This window comes from Paralichthys olivaceus, chromosome 24 (assembly GCF_024713975.1).
Source record: "Paralichthys olivaceus isolate ysfri-2021 chromosome 24, ASM2471397v2, whole genome shotgun sequence".
Lineage (NCBI taxonomy): Eukaryota > Metazoa > Chordata > Actinopteri > Pleuronectiformes > Paralichthyidae > Paralichthys > Paralichthys olivaceus.
The window spans coordinates 13,873,302-13,892,282 of record NC_091116.1 but is presented as its reverse complement, the minus strand read 5'-3'; the positions used below and the strand labels follow the sequence as shown (position 1 = coordinate 13,892,282).

General features: G+C 46.6%; 2 protein-coding genes across 15 annotated transcripts in view; both read right to left on the bottom strand.

Annotated features, from left to right (window-relative positions):
* Window positions 1-328: 328 nt before the first annotated feature.
* LOC109645160 (carboxy-terminal domain RNA polymerase II polypeptide A small phosphatase 1-like) lies at window positions 329-9,385 on the bottom strand. Of its 3 annotated transcripts, XM_069520834.1 has the most exons (8): window positions 8,944-9,348; window positions 8,406-8,769; window positions 4,017-4,165; window positions 3,797-3,892; window positions 3,533-3,589; window positions 2,932-3,024; window positions 2,654-2,839; window positions 329-2,402 (listed from the first exon to the last, which is right to left on the bottom strand). In XM_069520834.1, the coding sequence occupies exons 2-8, from the start codon at window positions 8,473-8,475 to the stop codon at window positions 2,274-2,276; spliced, it is 780 nt and encodes a 259-aa protein (XP_069376935.1). In that variant the 5' UTR covers window positions 8,476-8,769; window positions 8,944-9,348; the 3' UTR covers window positions 329-2,273. The 3 variants fall into 3 exon arrangements, with proteins under 3 accessions (XP_069376935.1, XP_069376934.1, XP_069376936.1); XM_069520833.1 differs by having other exon boundaries at window positions 8,406-9,385; XM_069520835.1 differs by lacking the exon at window positions 3,533-3,589 and having other exon boundaries at window positions 8,406-9,385.
* A 334-nt stretch (window positions 9,386-9,719) lies between these two features.
* spega (striated muscle enriched protein kinase a) overlaps window positions 9,720-18,981 on the bottom strand; it is a 32,375-nt gene continuing 23,113 nt past the window's right edge. For 11 of the 12 annotated variants that reach the window (XM_069520782.1, XM_069520784.1, XM_069520783.1 and 8 more), the window contains 18 exons: window positions 18,580-18,780; window positions 18,190-18,247; window positions 18,028-18,105; window positions 17,769-17,941; window positions 17,665-17,691; window positions 17,421-17,573; window positions 17,294-17,336; window positions 17,133-17,198; window positions 14,190-16,851; window positions 13,952-14,119; window positions 13,720-13,842; window positions 13,069-13,233; window positions 12,319-12,955; window positions 11,960-12,199; window positions 11,669-11,892; window positions 11,507-11,582; window positions 11,267-11,416; window positions 9,720-11,124 (listed from right to left, as the gene is read on the bottom strand). In XM_069520782.1, coding sequence (XP_069376883.1) covers window positions 10,887-11,124; window positions 11,267-11,416; window positions 11,507-11,582; window positions 11,669-11,892; window positions 11,960-12,199; window positions 12,319-12,955; window positions 13,069-13,233; window positions 13,720-13,842; window positions 13,952-14,119; window positions 14,190-16,851; window positions 17,133-17,198; window positions 17,294-17,336; window positions 17,421-17,573; window positions 17,665-17,691; window positions 17,769-17,941; window positions 18,028-18,105; window positions 18,190-18,247; window positions 18,580-18,780 — 5,482 coding nt within the window. In that variant the 3' untranslated portion in view covers window positions 9,720-10,886. Of the gene's footprint in view, window positions 11,125-11,266; window positions 11,417-11,506; window positions 11,583-11,668; window positions 11,893-11,959; window positions 12,200-12,318; window positions 12,956-13,068; window positions 13,234-13,719; window positions 13,843-13,951; window positions 14,120-14,189; window positions 16,852-17,132; window positions 17,199-17,293; window positions 17,337-17,420; window positions 17,574-17,664; window positions 17,692-17,768; window positions 17,942-18,027; window positions 18,106-18,189; window positions 18,248-18,579; window positions 18,781-18,981 lie in introns of those variants that run through there. The other variant, XR_011240346.1, reaches the window with a different exon arrangement.

The window sequence follows — 18,981 nt, the reverse complement described above, 5'->3', positions numbered from 1 at the left end:
CTCACCTCCTCCTCCTCCTCCAGTGACCTGCTCCTCATCTTCATCACCGCTCCACCTGCTCCTCACCTGTCCATCACAGAAACATGTCCCCATCGTCCTAATCACAGCTGCTTTAGTTCCACTTTAACAGTAACAGCGGCGTACAAACTGAAGTACAAAGAATAAAAAATGTACTTGAGCACAAGTAAAAGTGAGTAAGTACTCGATTTAAAATATACTTCTACACAGATACTTGACAAAAGTAAAATAAAGTTGATATTTAAAGAAATGTCCTCCTTGAAAACACTGAAAACGACCGAGAGGAATAAAAAAGAAAACGCACTTTGACCATGTTTGACTTAAGATTTATGGAAAAAGGAAATGACATCATTACACAGTTCAGGTATAATTTGGTTTGATAAAACAACACAGGTGAAGAATTAGGTTACTCATCTACTGAATCACGAGAACAGCAACGCGAATATTTCATATATTAACCACATTTGTTTGCTTTTCATTACTGTGCGAAATAAAATATACAAATCTAGTGAATGTGTGAGAAGAACGAGTTCCGCAGCGACACGGACGTTCCTATAACTCTCCTCTTTTCCTATGAATTCAAAATAAAAACACGTATGAACAATTAACAGTGAGACACGTGACCCTGGTATGTGCCAACAACTCGGACAGATGCTCGTCTTTAACTCAGCTGCTTCATACATGAACGTATGAACTCAAACACGCATGTTATTAAAACGGTCGATATCATATCAGAGGACCACTGCTGTGCAATAATAATTCAAATCAGCAATTATTTAGAAAAGACTTTCATTGACAAGAACGTGTTAAACACAGAACAATAATGAAATAGCTTTTAATGTGGTGGCTTTAATGAATTTAATTTAATTGTCCTTCCTCAGACTGTAAATAAAGACGGACGACGCGTCTCTACTTCCTTCCACTGTCCAGAAATGAAGCCAAAACATCCTGGGTTGGAGCGACGCCATCTTGTGGTGGTGACGCCATTCGGAGTCATCAAATAACTTATTCAAGCACTTAAACAAAGTGTGTTAAGAACTACCTAAATAAAGAAACATCTATTTAACGTGTACTTTGACTGTTTAGTTGGAGGGTTGATGACCCATACTACAGCCAGCCACCAGGGGGCAACAGAGATGCTTTGGCTTCACTTTCATGTCGGCCATCTTTATTTACAGTCTCTGGTTTCGTCCGGTTACGTGAGACAGCACCTCCTGTTGACCAGGCTTCACCACAAATCGACCAATCAGGAAGTCGGAGAGCTTTAAAAACGTTAAGCAGCCAGGCTGTGTCGTAGCTCCACTTTTTTCTTTTTCCACAACATTGCGTCACAACAGAACGAATCACAGGAGGCAGAGAATCGACTGAATTAATTACCTCGGAGAACACACACACACACACACACACACACACACACACACACACACACACACACACACACACACACACACACACACACACACACGCACACGCACACGCACTCGTCCGACAAGTTTCATTCCAAAGTCCTGAAACAGTTTCCAGCGAATGTGTACCGCTTCATAAGAAGGAGAACTTTCTGTCAGCACTGTGAGAAATTCAAGTTTTGTTTGTGGCTTTTAAAAACAGAACTTTTTAAAAAACGACCCGACGCCGCTGGGTTCAGATCCTGGTCCTCTCGTCTCACAGCTGGAGGGATACGTTTGCGTCTCGGCCGTCCACGGAGTCCAGCATCTGCAGTCGTCTTCTTTAAAAATATCGGGGTTTTTTTTATCCTATGCATCAAAATGTATTTTTCTTCCTGTTTAAAGAAATCATTGATTTTATAGAAAAATAGTAATAATTATTATCATTCAATGCTTCAACTGGGGTTCGTATAGAAATCTGCAGTGAAGGGAGGGTCATTGTTTCCAAAGCTCGAGCATCACATGATGACGTGAGGAAGTGTTTTTAAAGGACAAACAAACTCCAATCGTAAAACTTTCCCATGATCCCTTTCCTCTCGCCTCCTGCTTCGAGCTTCACGATCAGGTTCAGTGGAGAAACGTCCTCCAACATTTATTCCTTCATCACGTTCGTCCGTTCACACGAGAGCTGGTTCACGACGACGAGGGAAAGTGAACTTACAGGGTGATCTTCAGGCAGTTTTCCGTTTGGCCAGAAGGTGGCAGTGATGACTGATATATTCAGGGGAACGCCCCCCCCCCAGGTTTCAGGAGCTGGTTGGCGGTGATTTGCGGCTGTGCTCGGAGAAGAGGAGGTCAACGCTAACGCTGTTAGCTCGCCGTGCCTTGGTGCTTGAGGACCGTGTAGACGCTGTCCACTTTGCTCAGCCTCTCGAAGAACGGGATGAGGTCCAGCAGCTCGGTGTCGGACATGTCGTCGAACCATGACGCCACAGGCACCTGGACGGAAACGATAATATTCATCCCTCACTTCTCTCCACTTTGATCCATCATTTTATATTTTGTGACTTTCTGCATTTTCCCTCCAATAAACAAACAAAAGAAATAAACTGGGATGGATCAAAATGTTCTCACACTGAATGTGTGTGATCTGAAATTTAATTCACACTTTAAACCAGATTAAATTTACTGTAAAAAAAACATGATGTTGTTTATTCGCCCTCTGCGTTCGTGATGGTGATGGTACTCACTGCGTTGTCGGGGTGGAAGACGTAGGAAGCGGGGGAGTTGTCCACAATGATGACCTTGTTCAGGTCGCGACCCAAGCGACTCAGATCCTTCACGTAGTTTCCTCTGTGGAAAACACAGGACTCTCTGAAGAGGCGACAGCGGAAGGCGCCCCACTTGTCCAGGAGGTCAGAAACAGGGTCTGCGTACTGCGGAGACAAATCTAAGTTCAGCTCAGACGTCACGACTCTACTGATGTCAAACATTATGAGACCTCCTCCAACATGTTCACTGGGGTTACCTTGGCTAAACTGGCGGTGAACAGGACGCACTCGAACAGCTCTCCCATCCTTTTGAGGAACTCGTCAACGTGTGGTCGCTTCAGGACGTACACCTGAAACACACAGCAGGCTTCAAACCAGCATCCTGCACAGCCTGCCTTTCAAAATAAAACATGTTCCGACACATCTGGACCCGTTCAACTGATGTTTGATAAGATCATGTACAAAAGAGGTGGTTTACTCTGTTGTATGGAACCTGTCAAACTTTTCAAACAAACTCAACACAAAGACAGAGACACAAACATTTGGCTCCAATGGTGAACTCCGTCTCTTTGCTTCTCTTGAACGTCCTCCGTGTCTTTTCTTTCTTCAGAGTCGGCGTCTGAGGGCAGCGTTCCTGACCCAAGTCATCCAGAATAGGCTGTGCTTGTCTGAACAAACCTATCCTGGATTACTTGAACCAGGCCCAGACCCGAGGCCACGTCTTCAAACCCCGGAAACGCCGACAGAACCTCACACACTCGATTCAAACTATGCGGCCACAAGGAGGCGCTGTCTAGGTGACATTCCGAACATTTGTGCCGTAGGTTCATCTGGTGGGGTGTGATGACCTGAAGTTACCTGGTGCACGGTTCCTTCTATATCCACAGGAATGATGAAATCTGCGTTGTTCACAGGCTGAAGGACAGAAAGAGATGATTTAACAACTGTGGGTTTATCAGATGAGGGTCTGTGTGTGTGTGTGTGTGTGTGTGTGTTTCCACTGTTTATTTTAGGAACCAGCTAGTTTAGATTTGGCATCTGCCAGCGGTGACAGAAACCTCAGAGCCGCTAACACTGACCAGCGTTTCTTCAGATTAAACACAAACGATCTCAGGTTCCTACCTTAAAGGAGCTGTGGACTAACGTCTCGTCCAGATCTATGACCACACAGATCTTTCCAGAGTCTTTTGACTTCACCGGCGGCAGCAGCGGCTTCACCTGGTTTTAAAGATAAAGCAAAACAAATCCAAAGTGTGTCCAGACTCGTGTGAGAAGCAGCGTTAGAACTTCTTTCTTTCCGCTGTTAAAATAAAGGTCATGAGAGAATTGGAGGTCAACTCACCTTGGAGACGGTGCCGTTCTCCTCCACCAGCAGGGGGGCGTTGTTGTTGACTGGGGGGGGTTGGGGCTGGTCCCGACAGAGGCAGCAGAACAGGCTGGAGAAGAGGCCTCCGCTCCTCGGCTTCTTGGTGGAGAGAGACGGAGAAGAACCTGCAGAGGAGGAGGAGGAGATCATTGGTGACATAATAATTACTCGCTATATTTTAATCAAATCTATAGGGCAGTTAAATTATCCTCCAAAGTAAAATAAAACTTGAAAAATAAAACAAGGCAAAATAAGAGGGAGGGCAGTGTTGTTCTGTTTTTAAAATACAAAAACAGAATTCAATAAATCTCATTTCTTGATTTAATATTCGATATGTAAATATTTAACCGACACTGGATTCATTCATAGTTTTTTTATTTCTCCGTCAAAGGACTGAGCTACACAACTGAAGTTAAATTTATGAACTTAAAGATAAGTTACAGAGAAAAACTTTAGTTCTTTTCTCTCGATCGCAGAAATGATTCCTGTTCTCGTCCTCCGAGTCCTGTAAACTTCTGATTAACACACGCTTTGTTCCTGTCTCTTTATTCTCCGTCCTCCCTCTCTCCGTCTATCCGGACGTGACCGTTTTACCAACACACAAACCCCCTGTTGTCCATCTCTCGCGCCTCTTTTCATTCGCTCACTGACGTTCCCTCCTACTCTCATTTGTGGATTCAAACCCCGTCTGACCCTCCACTGGCCTCTGCCGCGTTCGGGCCAAAAACAGGAAGAGGAAACAGACGGGTATCAGCGGAGGAAGCTCTTCATCATGTTGTAGCGTAACAGGGGTAAACATGTGATGTCCAGGTATCTTCTTCGTCGAGGTTTCAAGCTACGTCTCCGGTTCTTTAGATTATTTAATCCCAGATAAAACATCCTATTCTGACGTAACTTCCTCGTTTACTATTTCACTCCCTGGTTCCCTCTCATGTTTCCTTGTAATCTCCGGCCTTCGCTCTCAAAACACAAACTAATGTGACTCTTTAGATCTGTTGAGACAGAGCAAAGGCGAGTTCCTCGAAAATGTGATTAATGAGAAGAAGCATTGATGATATACTTAAATACTCTAATGTACTTAATGTACTCACATTATCTGGTTGTCTTGTTTTATATTAGCTTTATAAATATTCTTCATAGCTCAATGGAAACATCTTATTTATTATTTATTATTCAGTCTCCTGATCAGATTCTCAAACTAGTTCTGTGGAACCGCTGTAATAATCAACCTGCTTGTTTTTACACCAGTTCAGATTGTGATTAACGATGTGTGATTAACGATGTGTGATTAACGATGTGTGATTAACGATGTGTGATTAACGTAGGGACACCAGAAGTAAACTGTCGTAGGAAGATGGTGGATCATAAGTGCAGCCCGTCACGACAGGGTTTCTACTCATGTCACTATTGTCCAAAGTTCACATCTCTTACAGTCTTTAATTCTACATTTTAAGGATATGAAATCATACAAAACCTGGAATCTTCTAAACGCAACCCGTCATAACAGTGGAACCACGACGAAGAGTTTAGTTTTTCATTTAACGAAGCAGACAAACTTGGGTTTTCCTGTCAGGACCTCGTCAGGCAGGACAGAGTAAATATTTTCCACTGTCGGAGGCAGCGGTCGTGTGTCCCTGTGAATAAACATGTGTCAGGACACGGTTACGTAATAGATCAGGCTATTACACTTTTACAAGAACGCTGCTGTTGACGTCTGAGTGACTGGTCAGCTGCTCAGGCTCTTATTCTTCAATGTAAAACATGAACAACTGAATCTCTGCTGGAATAAACTCTTATTTGAGTTATATGAGACAGGAAGCGATTGCCTGTTAGCAGCGTTTCTCAGGGACGGAGACTGACAAGGTCTCCTGATTATTCAGTAACTTACGCACACAGTGAAGGTATGTGACTGGTTAATGTGCAGGGATCCACGCTGATAAAGTCAGAGTTTCACACAGGAAATCTGAATCTCACAGGACGATCACTGAGTTGAAATGAGAGAAACAGCATTTATACTAAAATAAACTGAGTTAGAGCTGGTGCGAGAGGATTCAAGTTGAAGCTATTGAATATGTCTCTGTAGATATTTAATTAAATATGACGATGCATATTTATCGGAGTATTACACTCGAACGGATATGAAGGGTTGGGCGCTGATGTCGATAAAGATATTTCAGCCATTTGAATAAATATATTTAAAAAATGAATGAGTCAATGAGATGTCCTTATCAAATGTATGTAAATGAGGTTTGATGTTTTACAGTTTAACCATAAATGTTCTTATAAATAATTGTGAATAAAAACACAAATACAACCAAATATATCGAACTGGAATTAAGAAAATGAACCAAAAGCCAATCACAACATTAACTCACATCCTGAAGAGTTCATTCTGTAAAATATATGTTTCTGCAGAAACTGACATGTCTGTGAAAGACATTTGTTTTCTACTATGAAAGAATGAGACCATAATAACACTGAAGTGTTTCAAGTGGTGTCGAGACGTTGTTGTGGTTTTATTTAGAGACTGTACGTGTGAACACGAAGCACTTGTGTGTCATTTCCTCTACTTTCATCACAGCCATGGATCCAAACAGTGGAACTGACTGTGTTGTGGTGTAAAGTTTGTAAAGTTCACTGTGTTGTGGTGTAAAGTCTGTAAAGTTCACTGTGTTGTCGTGTAAAGTCTGTAAAGTTCACTGTGTTGTGGTGTAAAGTCTGTAAAGTTCACTGTGTTGTGGTGTAAAGTTTGCAAAGTTCACTGTGTTGTGGTGTAAAGTTTGCAAAGTTCACTGTGTTGTGGTGTAAAGTTTGCAAAGTTCACTGTGTTGTGGTGTAAAGTCTGTAAAGTTCACTGTGTTGTGGTGTAAAGTTTGCAAAGTTCACTGTGTTGTGGTGTAAAGTTTGCAAAGTTCACTGTGTTGTGGTGTAAAGTCTGTAAAGTTCACTGTGTTGTGGTGTAAAGTTTGCAAAGTTCACTGTGTTGTGGTGTAAAGTTTGCAAAGTTCACTGTGTTGTGGTGTAAAGTTTGCAAAGTTCACTGTGTTGTGGTGTAAAGTCTGTAAAGTTCACTGTGTTGTGGTGTAAAGTTTGCAAAGTTCACTGTGTTGTGGTGTAAAGTTTGCAAAGTTCACTGTGTTGTGGTGTAAAGTCTGTAAAGTTCACTGTGTTGTGGTGTAAAGTTTGTAGAGTTCACTGTGTTGTGGTGTAAAGTTTGCAAAGTTCACTGTGTTGTGGTCTAAAGTTTGCAAAGTTAAGTTTGTAAAGTTCACTTTGTTGTGGTGTAAAGTTTGCAAAGTTCACTGTGTTGTGGTGTAAAGTTTGCAAAGTTCACTGTGTAAAGTTTGTAAAGTTAAGTTTGTAAAGTTAACTGTGTTGTCGTCTAAAGATTGTGGTGTAAAGTTTGTAAAGTTCACTGTGTTGTCGTGTAAAGTTTGTAAAGTTCACTGTGTTGTGTTGTAAAGTTTGTAAAGTTCACTTTGTTGTGGTGTAAAGTTTGCAAAGTTCACTGTGTTGTGGTGCAAAGTCTGTAAAGTTAACTGTGTTGTGGTGTAAAGTTTGTAAAGTTAAGTTTGTAAAGTTAACTGTGTTGTCGTGTAAAGTTAGTTGTGGTGTAGGTGTAAAGTTTGTAAAGTTAACTGTGTTGTGGTGTAAAGTTTGTAAAGTTCACTTTGTTGTGGTGTAAAGTTTGCAAAGTTCACTGTGTTGTGGTGTAAAGTTTGTAAAGTTCACAGTGTTGTGGTGCAAAGTCTGTAAAGTTAACTGTGTAAAGTTTGTAAAGTTAAGTTTGTAAAGTTAACTGTGTTGTCGTCTAAAGTTTGTGGTGTAAAGTTTGTAAAGTTAACTGTGTTGTCATGTAAAGTTTGTAAAGTTCATTGTGTTGTGGTGTAAAGTTTGAGGTGTAAAGTTTGTCGTGTAAAGTTTGTAAAGTTCACTGTGTTGTGGTGTAGGTGTAAAGTTTGTGGTGTAAAGTTTGTGGTGTAAAGTTTGTGGAGCTCACAGAGTTGTGGTGTAAAGTTTGTCGTGTAAAGTTTTGGTGTAAAGTTTGTGGTGTAAAGTTTTGGTGTAAAGTTTGTGGAGCTCACTGTGTTGTGGTGAAGTTGTAAAGTTTGTGGTGTAAAGTCTGTGGAGCTCACTGTGTTGTCGTGTAAAGTTTGTAAAGTTCATTGTGTTGTGGTGTAAAGTTTGTTAAGTTCACTGTGTTGTGGTGTAAAGTTTGTAAAGTTCACTGAGTTGTGGTGTAAAGTTTTGTTGTAAAGTTTGTGGTGTAAAGTTTGTGGTGTAAAGTCTGTGGAGCTCATGTGTGACCGTTATAATCGGATGAATCATGATAGCAGTAGTCCATGAGAGGTGGGGGGGTCTGACCTCGCTCCGCTGCGGCTCTGCTCGCCTCTTCCTCCCGGTTCACTTGTGTGATGACTGAGCTCGGATCCATCTCGTGCAGCTCCGGACTTCTCTCTCTACACGAAGCGGTGGAACACGGAGGGAAGTCGGCTACTGCTCGTCCATCGCCGCCCGGGGGAGTTGACCCAGCCTCGGCTCCGCGGCCAGAAGCACATGTGTCAGGGGGCCGGAGACTCGGGTTGGATGTGGAGCTGCACTCTGGAGGTTAACATCCAAACATGGAGGTTTCAAGGCTCCCCGCTCCTCTTCAGTGGCGCAGTGAAGGAATGGCTGCGGGGCGAGCCCTCCGTCCGCCCGGCACTTTAACCACGGTCCCTTACGACACCTGGAACACGGTGGCTCAAAGTTAGCTCACTAACTTAGCCAACTCAGAAGTTAGCTGGAGTTAGTCGGAGTTAGCCGAGTTAGCTGGAGTTAGAAGTTAGCTAAGTTAGCTGGAGTTAGCTGAAGTTGGCTAAGCTAGCTGAAGCTAGCGGCTGAAGCCAGCAGCCTGACGCACGGTGTGAAGTTTGAAGCTCGGCTCGGTTCTTCCTGGTGCCGCCGCCGAAGTGTGGCTCCTGGTTGTCGGGGGCAGCTCCGGGCTGACGCCTCCTCCGGGCTGAAGCGTCCTCCGCCCCGCAGACCCGGTGAACTCCGGACGGAGCTGGGTCGAAGTGAAGAAGCGCAGAAGAAGCTGAAGTTTGGCTGAAACACGCGCAGACTGACGCGCGGCGGGTTCCCTTGAAACCGACTGTTGACAGGGAGCGTCCCACAAGTTCAGCCTGCGTCTCTGGAGGAGTTTATTCATGTTGCTCTGACACCAGCTCTACTTTACTCACTTATAACACAACTATAACACAACTATAACACAATTATAACTTATAATCTTTTAGTTTAGTGTTCATTTATTGTTTATTTTGGTCTTTTCTGGTTGAAATGATGAATAAAACATGTTTTAACTACTAAACTACAGTCCTGCACATGTACTACATGTACTTAAAGTACACATTATTTTACTGCACATTTACTTTATTGTTACTCAAACCCGTGTATATACGTTTAATATCAACTTAGTATATAAAGAAGAGAAAATAAATCCATCTCCACATGTGGGTAAAATGTGATTTATACATAAATCTGTCCAGAATATTTGCTTTAATATTAATAATTAGCACTTTAAGTTGTCATATCATTTTTCTTTGTTCTGGTAAACTCTACCCTGATTCTTCAATCACTCTTTAAGTCAAGACGTAAAAGACGAGCAGCGTAAAAAAAAAAAAAGCAGAACATGAGACATTTACATTTATTTCCAACTGTATGAATATTTTATTACAGACTATCTCATAAAAACATTGTCAAATCGTCCACATAGAAACACAGCAAATTGGTACATTTACAAATCTTCAACCGTCCAAATTCATAGAAAAAAAAGAACACTGTGATAGAGCAAATACACGAGACGTTCCATCAACACACGGACCGTGTGTTTGCGTGTATAAATGTGTGCACGTGTGTAAGAATCCGTCTGCTCTTTGTAAGTATTGTTTTAAATTCAGTTGTGAATCAGATCCGATGGAGACACACGTTCACGAGATAAATAGTTTGGATGTTAATCCGCTTCAGGCACTGACTGGGTGATCGTGATTCAAGCCACCGGACCAACGATGGGCCGCACCGACACACAACAGTAATGTACCAGTGTGTGCGAGACCTTTCAAAGTAAAACGTCATCTACGTCTACGATTCATAGTCGCGTCACAGATAAAGTTTTAACCACAGAACGAGAAGTTGCACCACAAATTCCTAACTCTGCTTTACACAGCTCGTGTGTGAGACCTAACACCACAAAGACACGCCTTATTTCTATTTTCATTGTTCGGAAGGTGAATCCAAGATGCTCTCGCTCGCTCACACACTCACACACACACACACACACACACACACACATGCAAATAACTTAACATGGAAAAAGTAAACAGTTCCGAAGAAGAGAAAGAATATTTTTGGTTTTGAGTTTTAAAATATATGAAAGTTAATGTGAAAATAAATTAGCAGCTTCAGTCGTGATACATTCACATGAGTTGTTCACTACTTAAGTGGGTGACTGACGACACACGTGTCCCGGGCTGAAGGTGCAGAGTGGAGACCAGTGTTTATCCCAAACCAAATGTCCGTGTGCAATTCAAACATTCACCACATGAGAAAATGTGCAATGGTAAAATAACAAACTGAACATCCTGCGTCCTCTCAGCGTCTGAACCTGAAGCGTTCGGACGTCACGGCGGTCTGCGGCTCTGTCCGTCCCTCTTCCTGTTTGCAGAATCCCATTAATCACAGGTGACTGTCCTCCCACTGGACATCATCGTATCCAGGTGTCCTCCTGTTCACTGTGTTCACCTGGGCGTCCGCTTCTCACGCAGCGAGGAGTCGGGATGAAGAACGTTGGAGTTCTGGTGCGTGGCTTCACTTTGGGCTGGGGACGTGCGGTGCAGTCGCGGGCGCCGCGGACTGGGGCGAGCTCTGGTAGGTCCGCAGCAGCACTTTGTGCTTGGTGGCGCCCTCTGAGCGACGGCACTGTTGTTCCACCAGGAACTCTTTGAGTCGGCCGGAGGAGAAGGTGAGAGTTTGTCTCCTCAGCTTCATCAGGTACGAATCCTGCAGCCAGGCGTGAGTGAAGCAGTCTCGTGTGGTGGAGCGCGCCCTGAACACACACACACACACACACATTTAAAATACACATAAATACACAGCTATCCTGTTTACTCTGTAAAATAAAAGTTTTCCGAACTGCAAAGATAAACGCGGATGCGGATGTAGTGCATGAGTCGGACGGGACGTCTCACCACGGGTAACTGCTCAGCATCTTCTTGAGGAAGGCGGAGGCACTTTGGGACACGTTTGGATAAAGTTTAGTTGGGTCAAACTTCGCCATCAGGATTTTGGATTCGACCTGTTGAGGGTCTTTATCTTCGAAGGGCAGTCGACCGCTGAGCCTGGTGGTGAACACAGACAATATATTGAATGAATATCCGTCTCTTGTTGTAATGTTCACCAACAAACACGAGTCTCGACGTTCCACCTACATGATGAAGGTGACGACTCCGACAGTCCACATGTCGGCAGGCGGACCGACCACTTCCCCTTTCACCATCTCAGGAGCTTGGATCAGAGGACAAGACAGGAAGGTCAGAAAAGTAAAGAATGATTTTCAACGCGGCGGAGTCGTCGTTCGCTCTCGTCCTCACCCATGTAATCCAGCGTTCCTGCTCCTGAGTCTCGGTGTTTGAGGCTGAGGGGGTTGAAGGTCTGCGCGCTCCCAAAGTCCACGATCTTGATGGCGTTGAGGTTGGTCACCAGGATGTTGTCGGGCTTGAGGTCCAGGTGGAGGACGCGGCGATTGTGCAGGTACTCGACGCCCTGGAGGATCTGGACCAGGTACCCCACCACGTCGTCCTCGGAGAAACGGAACCTGAGGAGTGCAACGTATGACTTTAAGTCGTGTTTCTCAGAGTGAGGCGACATGTCCACCCTCCTACCTGTCGATCAGGCTGTACAGCAGCTCTTTGCCGGTGCAGTACTCCGCCACCAGCACCAGGTAGCGCGGCGTGACGTAGGCTTCGTGCAGCGCCATCACCTTTTCATTGTGAAGCGATTTCAGGATCTCGTACTCCTTCAGGATGTCCTGCTTGTTTTCCTGACTGTAGGGAATGATCTTCGCCATGTAGATTTTACCCGTGGCGTTCTCTCGACACTCCCGAATCACGCCAAAACGACCTCTGAGAAACAAAACAATCATCTGAACCGGGGCTTCATCGCATGAGGCGCGAGCGTTCATCGAACACTAAACACACAGACTGAAGACGAACCGGTGATTCTGTTCCAGTGTCTCTCTCACCTGACTTTCTCATCCAGGAAGGTGTAAGGTTTCTGCGGGACCCCCTGCCGGAGGGCGGTGGAGGGCGTGGTGCGTCCTGACGGGGTCCCTCTGGTCGGGGTGCGGGCCCCTTCAGCGATGGGGCTCAAACTGGACGTCTGGAGCACTGGGGGGGTAAAGGAGACAGGAGACGGCGCCACCCGAGCGGTGATGGTGGCGGTGGGAACGTACGAGGGCACAGAGGCCACGGCTGGTTTTGTGGGAGTTGAAGGCGGGGTTACAAGCGGAGGTGGCGGCGATATGGGTGGGGTCTGGGTCATCGGGGTCACCACGTTTACTGGACTCTGGGGTTTGGGGAGGACAAAGGTCGGAGGGGGTTTGACTGTGGGTGAAGAAGGAAGACTGGAGGTCGTCTTGTGAGGCTGCTCTGCTGCTGGGGGAGCGCTCGCTGCGTCGCTGGAGGGCAGAGAGGACGCAGGGGTGGGCGTCACCACTGCTGGGGGCGCTGGATCCCTCGGAGAGGGGATGGTGGAGACCGTCACCCTGGGAGCACTGTGGACTGGTTTGACCGGAGGCACGGCCACTGAAGATGGGGCCGCGGGTTCAGGTGGTGTCGGGACAGTTTTTACGACAGCGACAGTGGGTGACGGACCGCCATCTGAGAAAACAAACATGGATGCTTTTCATCACGTGTCACGCTCCTTCATTAAAAACCAAACAGCCCAGAGTGATTCCTGTGGTACGTTCCACATTCGAGGTTTAATTAAATACCTGCGGAGCCCAGGCGCACTGGAGCGGAGGAGTTGCTGTGTGGCCCCTGTCCCGCCTTGTTGACGCAGGAGACACGGAACCTGAAGGCGCCCCCTGGAGGCAGGTTTGTGACGTTGTAGTAGCAGTCAACAACTCTGGTCGCTACGCTCAGCCACTTTGAATCTCCTGCACAGCAGAGAGGAGAGAGAGAGCAGAGAGAAGTTCATATCACACGTTCAAAAGAGAGAGAAGTAGTTCATCAGCAGCTTGAGATGCAACTGGTCTATTGTAGTTCACCCATGACAACACAGGAGGGTGCTGTTGTCAAACTAATAACTGAGGCAAAAATTCAAAAGCTGGAAATAATAAAATAAAAAGTGTTGTGCTCGGTTTATCTGCTGAAAAAAGAAAAGTCTGTGTGGTTCTACTCTTCGTGCACCATGAGATGATGAGGATGAGGAAGATGATTCATCGTGCACAATGACAGCAGCACTGTCTTCTGTGTCTTTGTGGATCATTTAGTTTTGTCCACATGCAGATTTACTTTGTCCTTTTTCAGACACTGAAACTGAATCTGTTGGTTTAAAATCTCCAATCACACTCAGGGGAAGTGAACGACGCCCTAAAGCTTCTGGACTCATTTAAAAAAGAAAAAGAGAAAACCTCTCTCACCCTCTGTTTTCCTCTCGAGCGTGTAGCTGCAGGGCGACTTGCTGTCGGCTGGTTTCCACAGCACCAGGGCCGTGTTGTTGTACGTCTGAGGGATTTCAGGGGTCCCCGGCCGCTTTGGGACACCTTCAACAAAATAAGAGGAGGGGGGTAAACCAGGTGAGTGGACACGGGCGTACAGAAACACACAACCAATCATAGACTGTGCAAAGATGGAGAACGTATGAAACCCTACTAGCTATGGAGAGCGTGCAGGAGGTGGTGGTAGTAGCGATCGGGTTGGTAGCTACACATTCGTAAATCCCAGTGTCCCTCCGGCTCGACTTCATGATCGTAAGAAGCTGTCTGCCATCGGGGTGAGAGATCAGGTTGATCCTGTCATCCACCTCCAGAGATTTACGATCTGGAATAAGAACAATAGAATTAGAAACTGAGCCTCAGCTTCTGCATCAAACCACCATAAATGTCGTTACCTTTCATCCATGTGATTTCTGGATGTGGGCTTCCAGCAGGAAGGCAGCTGAGCGTCACAGGGTCCCCCTCCGATAAGATGTGGTCCTTCAGCTTGATGTGGAACACGGGAGCGAAGTCGGACGCAGAGCGGATGAACTGCTGGCTGTTCGACAACCCCTCCTCTTTGGGGACGGACGAGGGCAGATCAGACTGAGAGGGAGTTTTGTCTTTCTTGCCTCTTGTCAAACCCCACCTGTCCCACCGTGATCGCCTGTCGCTCTCCGAGGCTTTTTCAGATTGGAAGCTCGACGTGGATTCAATGGATTCTTTGGAAGCGCCGGAGCCGGCCTGTTTGGCCAGTTGATTCTCAGGGATGCCCATTGCTTGGGGGCCCCGCCCCTCAGATTGGGAGTGACGGTGGCGAGTAAACAGCGGCGTCCTCTTCCCCTCTGCTTCTCCCTTCCTCTCCTCAGACTGACTGCGGATCTTTGTGGATATTTCTGCCACTTTGTTCTCAAACTTCTGTCGCATGGCCAGGACGGGGGAGTCTGTGACTCTTTTTAAGTCCGCCTTCAGCGCCAGGTCTTTCTGACTTCCTTCAGCATCTTTATCCTTCCTCTCCTCCGACTGCGTCCTTATTTTGGCAGAAATTCCGGCCACTTTGGACTCAAACTTGCGCCTCATAGAAGAAACCGTGGACTCATCAGCTTTTCTTTGCTCCCTCTCTGCACTTTTCAGCTCCTTCGTGTCCAGGGACTTGCTGCGGCCGAGGGCCCACGAAACCCTCTTGCCGACAGATTCCTGCACATCCTGACTCTTTTCCTCTTTTGGCTTCTCCCCCTTCTTATCAACAGATACTGATTTCTTCCCCCGCAAGGAAAACCTCCCAATGCGTCCGAGTCCTGTCTCCTTGTCTTCGTCTCTTAAATCTTGAACAGACTTGGATTTCTCCTGCAGTCCCTTGGAAACCACTTCTAGAGGCGCTCCCCTCGCACCCGGCCTGTAAACCTCTTCACCCCCCTCCGCTGCCTTGCGGCTCAGGCCCGGGGATCTCTCCTCTGATTTGTTTCTGGTCAACTTTCTGAGTCCGCGGGTCAAAGACGACTCTCGTTTCTTAAACCTGGCTTCAAACACCTCTTCTGAGTCAATGTCCTTGATGTCGGTTCTGAGCACGGGCTGGCGCGCCGCGGCAGCAAGATCCGGATTTGACGACGTGGAAACAGACGCAGGAGATCGGTCAGCACTTGCGACTTTGGCAAACACTGCTGGATGTTCAGGAAATGCAGGGAGATCTGTACCATTTGGCCTCAAAGTAGCTGCAGGGTCTTTGGATGTTCCAGATGTTTGAATCGCTCCTGAAACACCGTGAGCGACTCTTTCATCAGCAGATGTCGTCTCATCCTTTCTCGCATCATTCTCACTAACATGTAACTCCGGGTTCTCCTTCCTGTCGTCTTGCTCATCCTCCTCCTCTATCACAATAATGGGAGTGACTACAGAGGGCGATCTGGACTCAGGTTCGACTCCTTCTATTAGTTCTAACTGGGTTTTGGTCCTTTTCTCTGTTTCCTCGTGTTCTCTCACATTGTTCTGTTTCTGCTGTTGGTCCACTCCTCTCGTCGGGAGTTTAAACGAGTCTTTCTCTGTGGGGGAGGTAGACACAGACTCCAGTGTGGTTTGTTCTGTGAGTGCGGACATCGAGGTCGCCTCCTGGAGCTTTTTCCCTTCTATGCTCCCACCGCCCACAGATGGGATCTCTAAGGGTGCTCCGAACCGGCGGTGCAGCGGCATTGGTTCAGAATCCCCTTGAGTGAAGGAGGAGCTTTTGCGAAACACTTTGGTCTTTGGTGTGTCCTCGCCAGGAGTCTCAGAAGACGCTGCTCTGGTGAATGTTGGCGGCGCTGCTCTGGATCTCCTCAGATTTCGATCTAAAGATCCCGTTTGCCTCTGATCGTCCATACCCAGTGTTTCAAACAAGGGCCCTCGCAGGCCGCTCATCTTTTTGTCCACGCTTCCTCCCCTGAGCAGCCGCTGTCTCATCAGCTCCAGTTTCAGAGCATAATCCTCCTGGCTTAACTTTGCCGCTCCAGGACTTGGGCTGCGATTGGGTAGCTCCATGGAAACAGCCTTTTTCAGACTCTTGTTACTTGCTTCTGAGTCCTCGTTGGCCTTTTCCTCTTCTGGGTCAATGTGGAGCAGCAGTGCTGAGTCAGCAGAACTTCCTCTCCTCATGGTCGCCCTCCTGGATTTTGTCTCTGATTCGTCGGACTCCACACTTGATCCTTTTTTCAGAGGAACTCGTTTTGACTTTTCTGTTTTCTCCCCATTTGGAGTTTGCTCTTGATCAGTCAAACCTTTCCCAGCTGCTGCTCTCGGACTAGTTCTATCTAAATTGTCCACTTTCCTTGTCCCATCAGTGGCGACACTGGGCCATCCTGGACCGTCTTCCTCCCCTGGGATCTCGTTAAGGGAGACCCTGGACCCGGAGAAGACCATGGACAGTGGCATAGGAATGAAGGGAAGCTCGTCTACGTCTGCGTCTGAGTCAGAGGAGGAGGACAGCGGTGGGGAGCCTTCTTTTAAATGTCGTGCCACAGCGATGGAGACGTGGCTGGATGAGTCATTCAGGAGCTCCGGGATCGAACGCATAATCATCTTGGCTTTATGGCTGATGAGGGAACGCTGGAACAAAGCAACAGTAGACTGCATGAGGCATGGACGAGTGAACTAGATCTGACTCATAGTGTTTGTTCCCCTTTTGAATGCTCATCTCAGGCCTTAACGACCAAACCCAGTTTTACATGTATGTATGTGATTTGAACACAGTGCAGATCATCAAAGCATCAAAATTCAAAGTGAATGAGCTGCGTTTCTGTTGAAGCCTCCATCGTGTACGTGCTTTAAAAGTCTCAGACCTTCATGTCCACAAGTCAAGTACTGATCCACGATCCACGGTGTCTTACCTGCCATCGCCTCCTTGATAAAACTTGCTTCAGCATGGCCGTACTGATGCTCTTGTTCGTCGGTGACTGCAGGACACAAAGACGGAAGCACACACCATTAACCTGAGTGGAGATATAAATCCAGTGAGACGCTGAAACATTAGAGGAGAGTGGTAGTTCACCTTGAACCAAGGATGGCGCAGGCACTCGGCTGCACTCGGCCTCCTACGACAGAGAAAAACATTGTCATGAGGACGGATCGCGGACACGGTTAAATGGAGTGAAATACAGAGTCGTCAGGACGCTTACAGTCGGTCCACCACCAAGAGTTTGATGACAAATCCCTTTGCTTCTTTACAGAGGTCAGAAAACATGCTCTCCTCAAACGCCACGTTGTAGTTACGGATGTTCAAGGCAGTGGCTCGGTCGTTCTCTCCGGCGAACGGAGACACGCCCGTCAGGCTGTGGTAAATACACGACAGATTATGAAACTGCAGAGAAATACACGTGATGTGAAGAACAAACACTCCGGTCACTAATCTGTGTAACGTACCAGAGGTAAGTGATGACACCGACAGGCCTGCGGGAGAACGAGACAGATAAAGTAAAGATGGTTGACGGTTTTTCAGGTAGCACGTGTTGCGTTTAGTCGCTCACCATATGTCTGTTGCCGTGGAAACTGGAGTTTGGTTAACGATCTCTGGTGCGATGTACTCCGGCGTGCCGTATTTGCAGTAGTACTCCTCCGACGTCTCCAGTTTTATGGCATTTCCAAAGTCACAAATTCGGATCTGGTCCCTCCCTGGACTTGCCATTAAAATATTCTCGGGCTGGGGGCGAGCGGGTGAACCCACAACAATAACGTTAACAACTCGTATCGCTCTTGATGAAATACTGTTGATGAAGCAGGAAGTACCTTCACATCGAGGTGGGCAATGTTTTTCTGGTGGAGATAACGAAGACCCTCCAACACCTGCTGAACGCTGCAGCGGATCTGTGGAGAAGCATCAGGGAGTGAATTTAAAAGTCGTCATGTTACATAATGTTAGCGCAGTGCGGTCGGCAGGGACGCACAAACCTCCTGCTCCATGACGGTGGTTTTCTTGGCCATTCTCTCAAGAAACTCCTCGTGACATCTTCACACAGGAGTTGAGGAAAAAGACAGAGCGGGGGACTCGAGTGCAAGAGAGATGAATTATAAATTAGCAAAAAAAACTCCCACACATCCCTTCCTCCAGCTAATTCCACTCGTCGGTGGTGAGTCAGAGAGAAGAAGCTGCGCTGTGCTTCATTCACGCCTCCCGGGAGCCGCAGAGGACATTAGGATTAATGCTTCGGAGCTAAAGTGTCCTTGAGATAAAGTTAAGAGCACTTTTGGTCGACGGTGAAGCACATCAAATCTAAAACAGTGCAGCAGGAGAGCCGGTGACACGTTTGTGATAAAACATCATTAAATATAAAGGGATACAGCTCCGTGATGAGCACCACCACGTCCTTCTTCTCGAAGGCGTCGTGGAAATAAAGAACCCTCTCGTTGTCCAGCTCCGACAGAAGCTCCATCTCTCTGAGGGCCGACGCCTTCCTCTTCCCTCGCGCCGAAATGAACTTGGCGGCAAACTCGGCCTTTCCCTTCTTCTGAGTCACTCTCTTCACGTAGGAGAAGACGCCCCTAAACAGGAATGACATTAATTCTGATTCGATTACACCAACAAAGACTTATTCCAACAGTCACAAAACATTCCAGTGATTGAATGCTCTCAGTGTCTCTGGAACTTTTCTGGAACTTTTCCTGCAGGTTTAATTAACCAGCTCACATCAGCTGGGAAACACATTTTTCTCGTCCTCCTGCTTTAACGCTCCGACTGCGCCA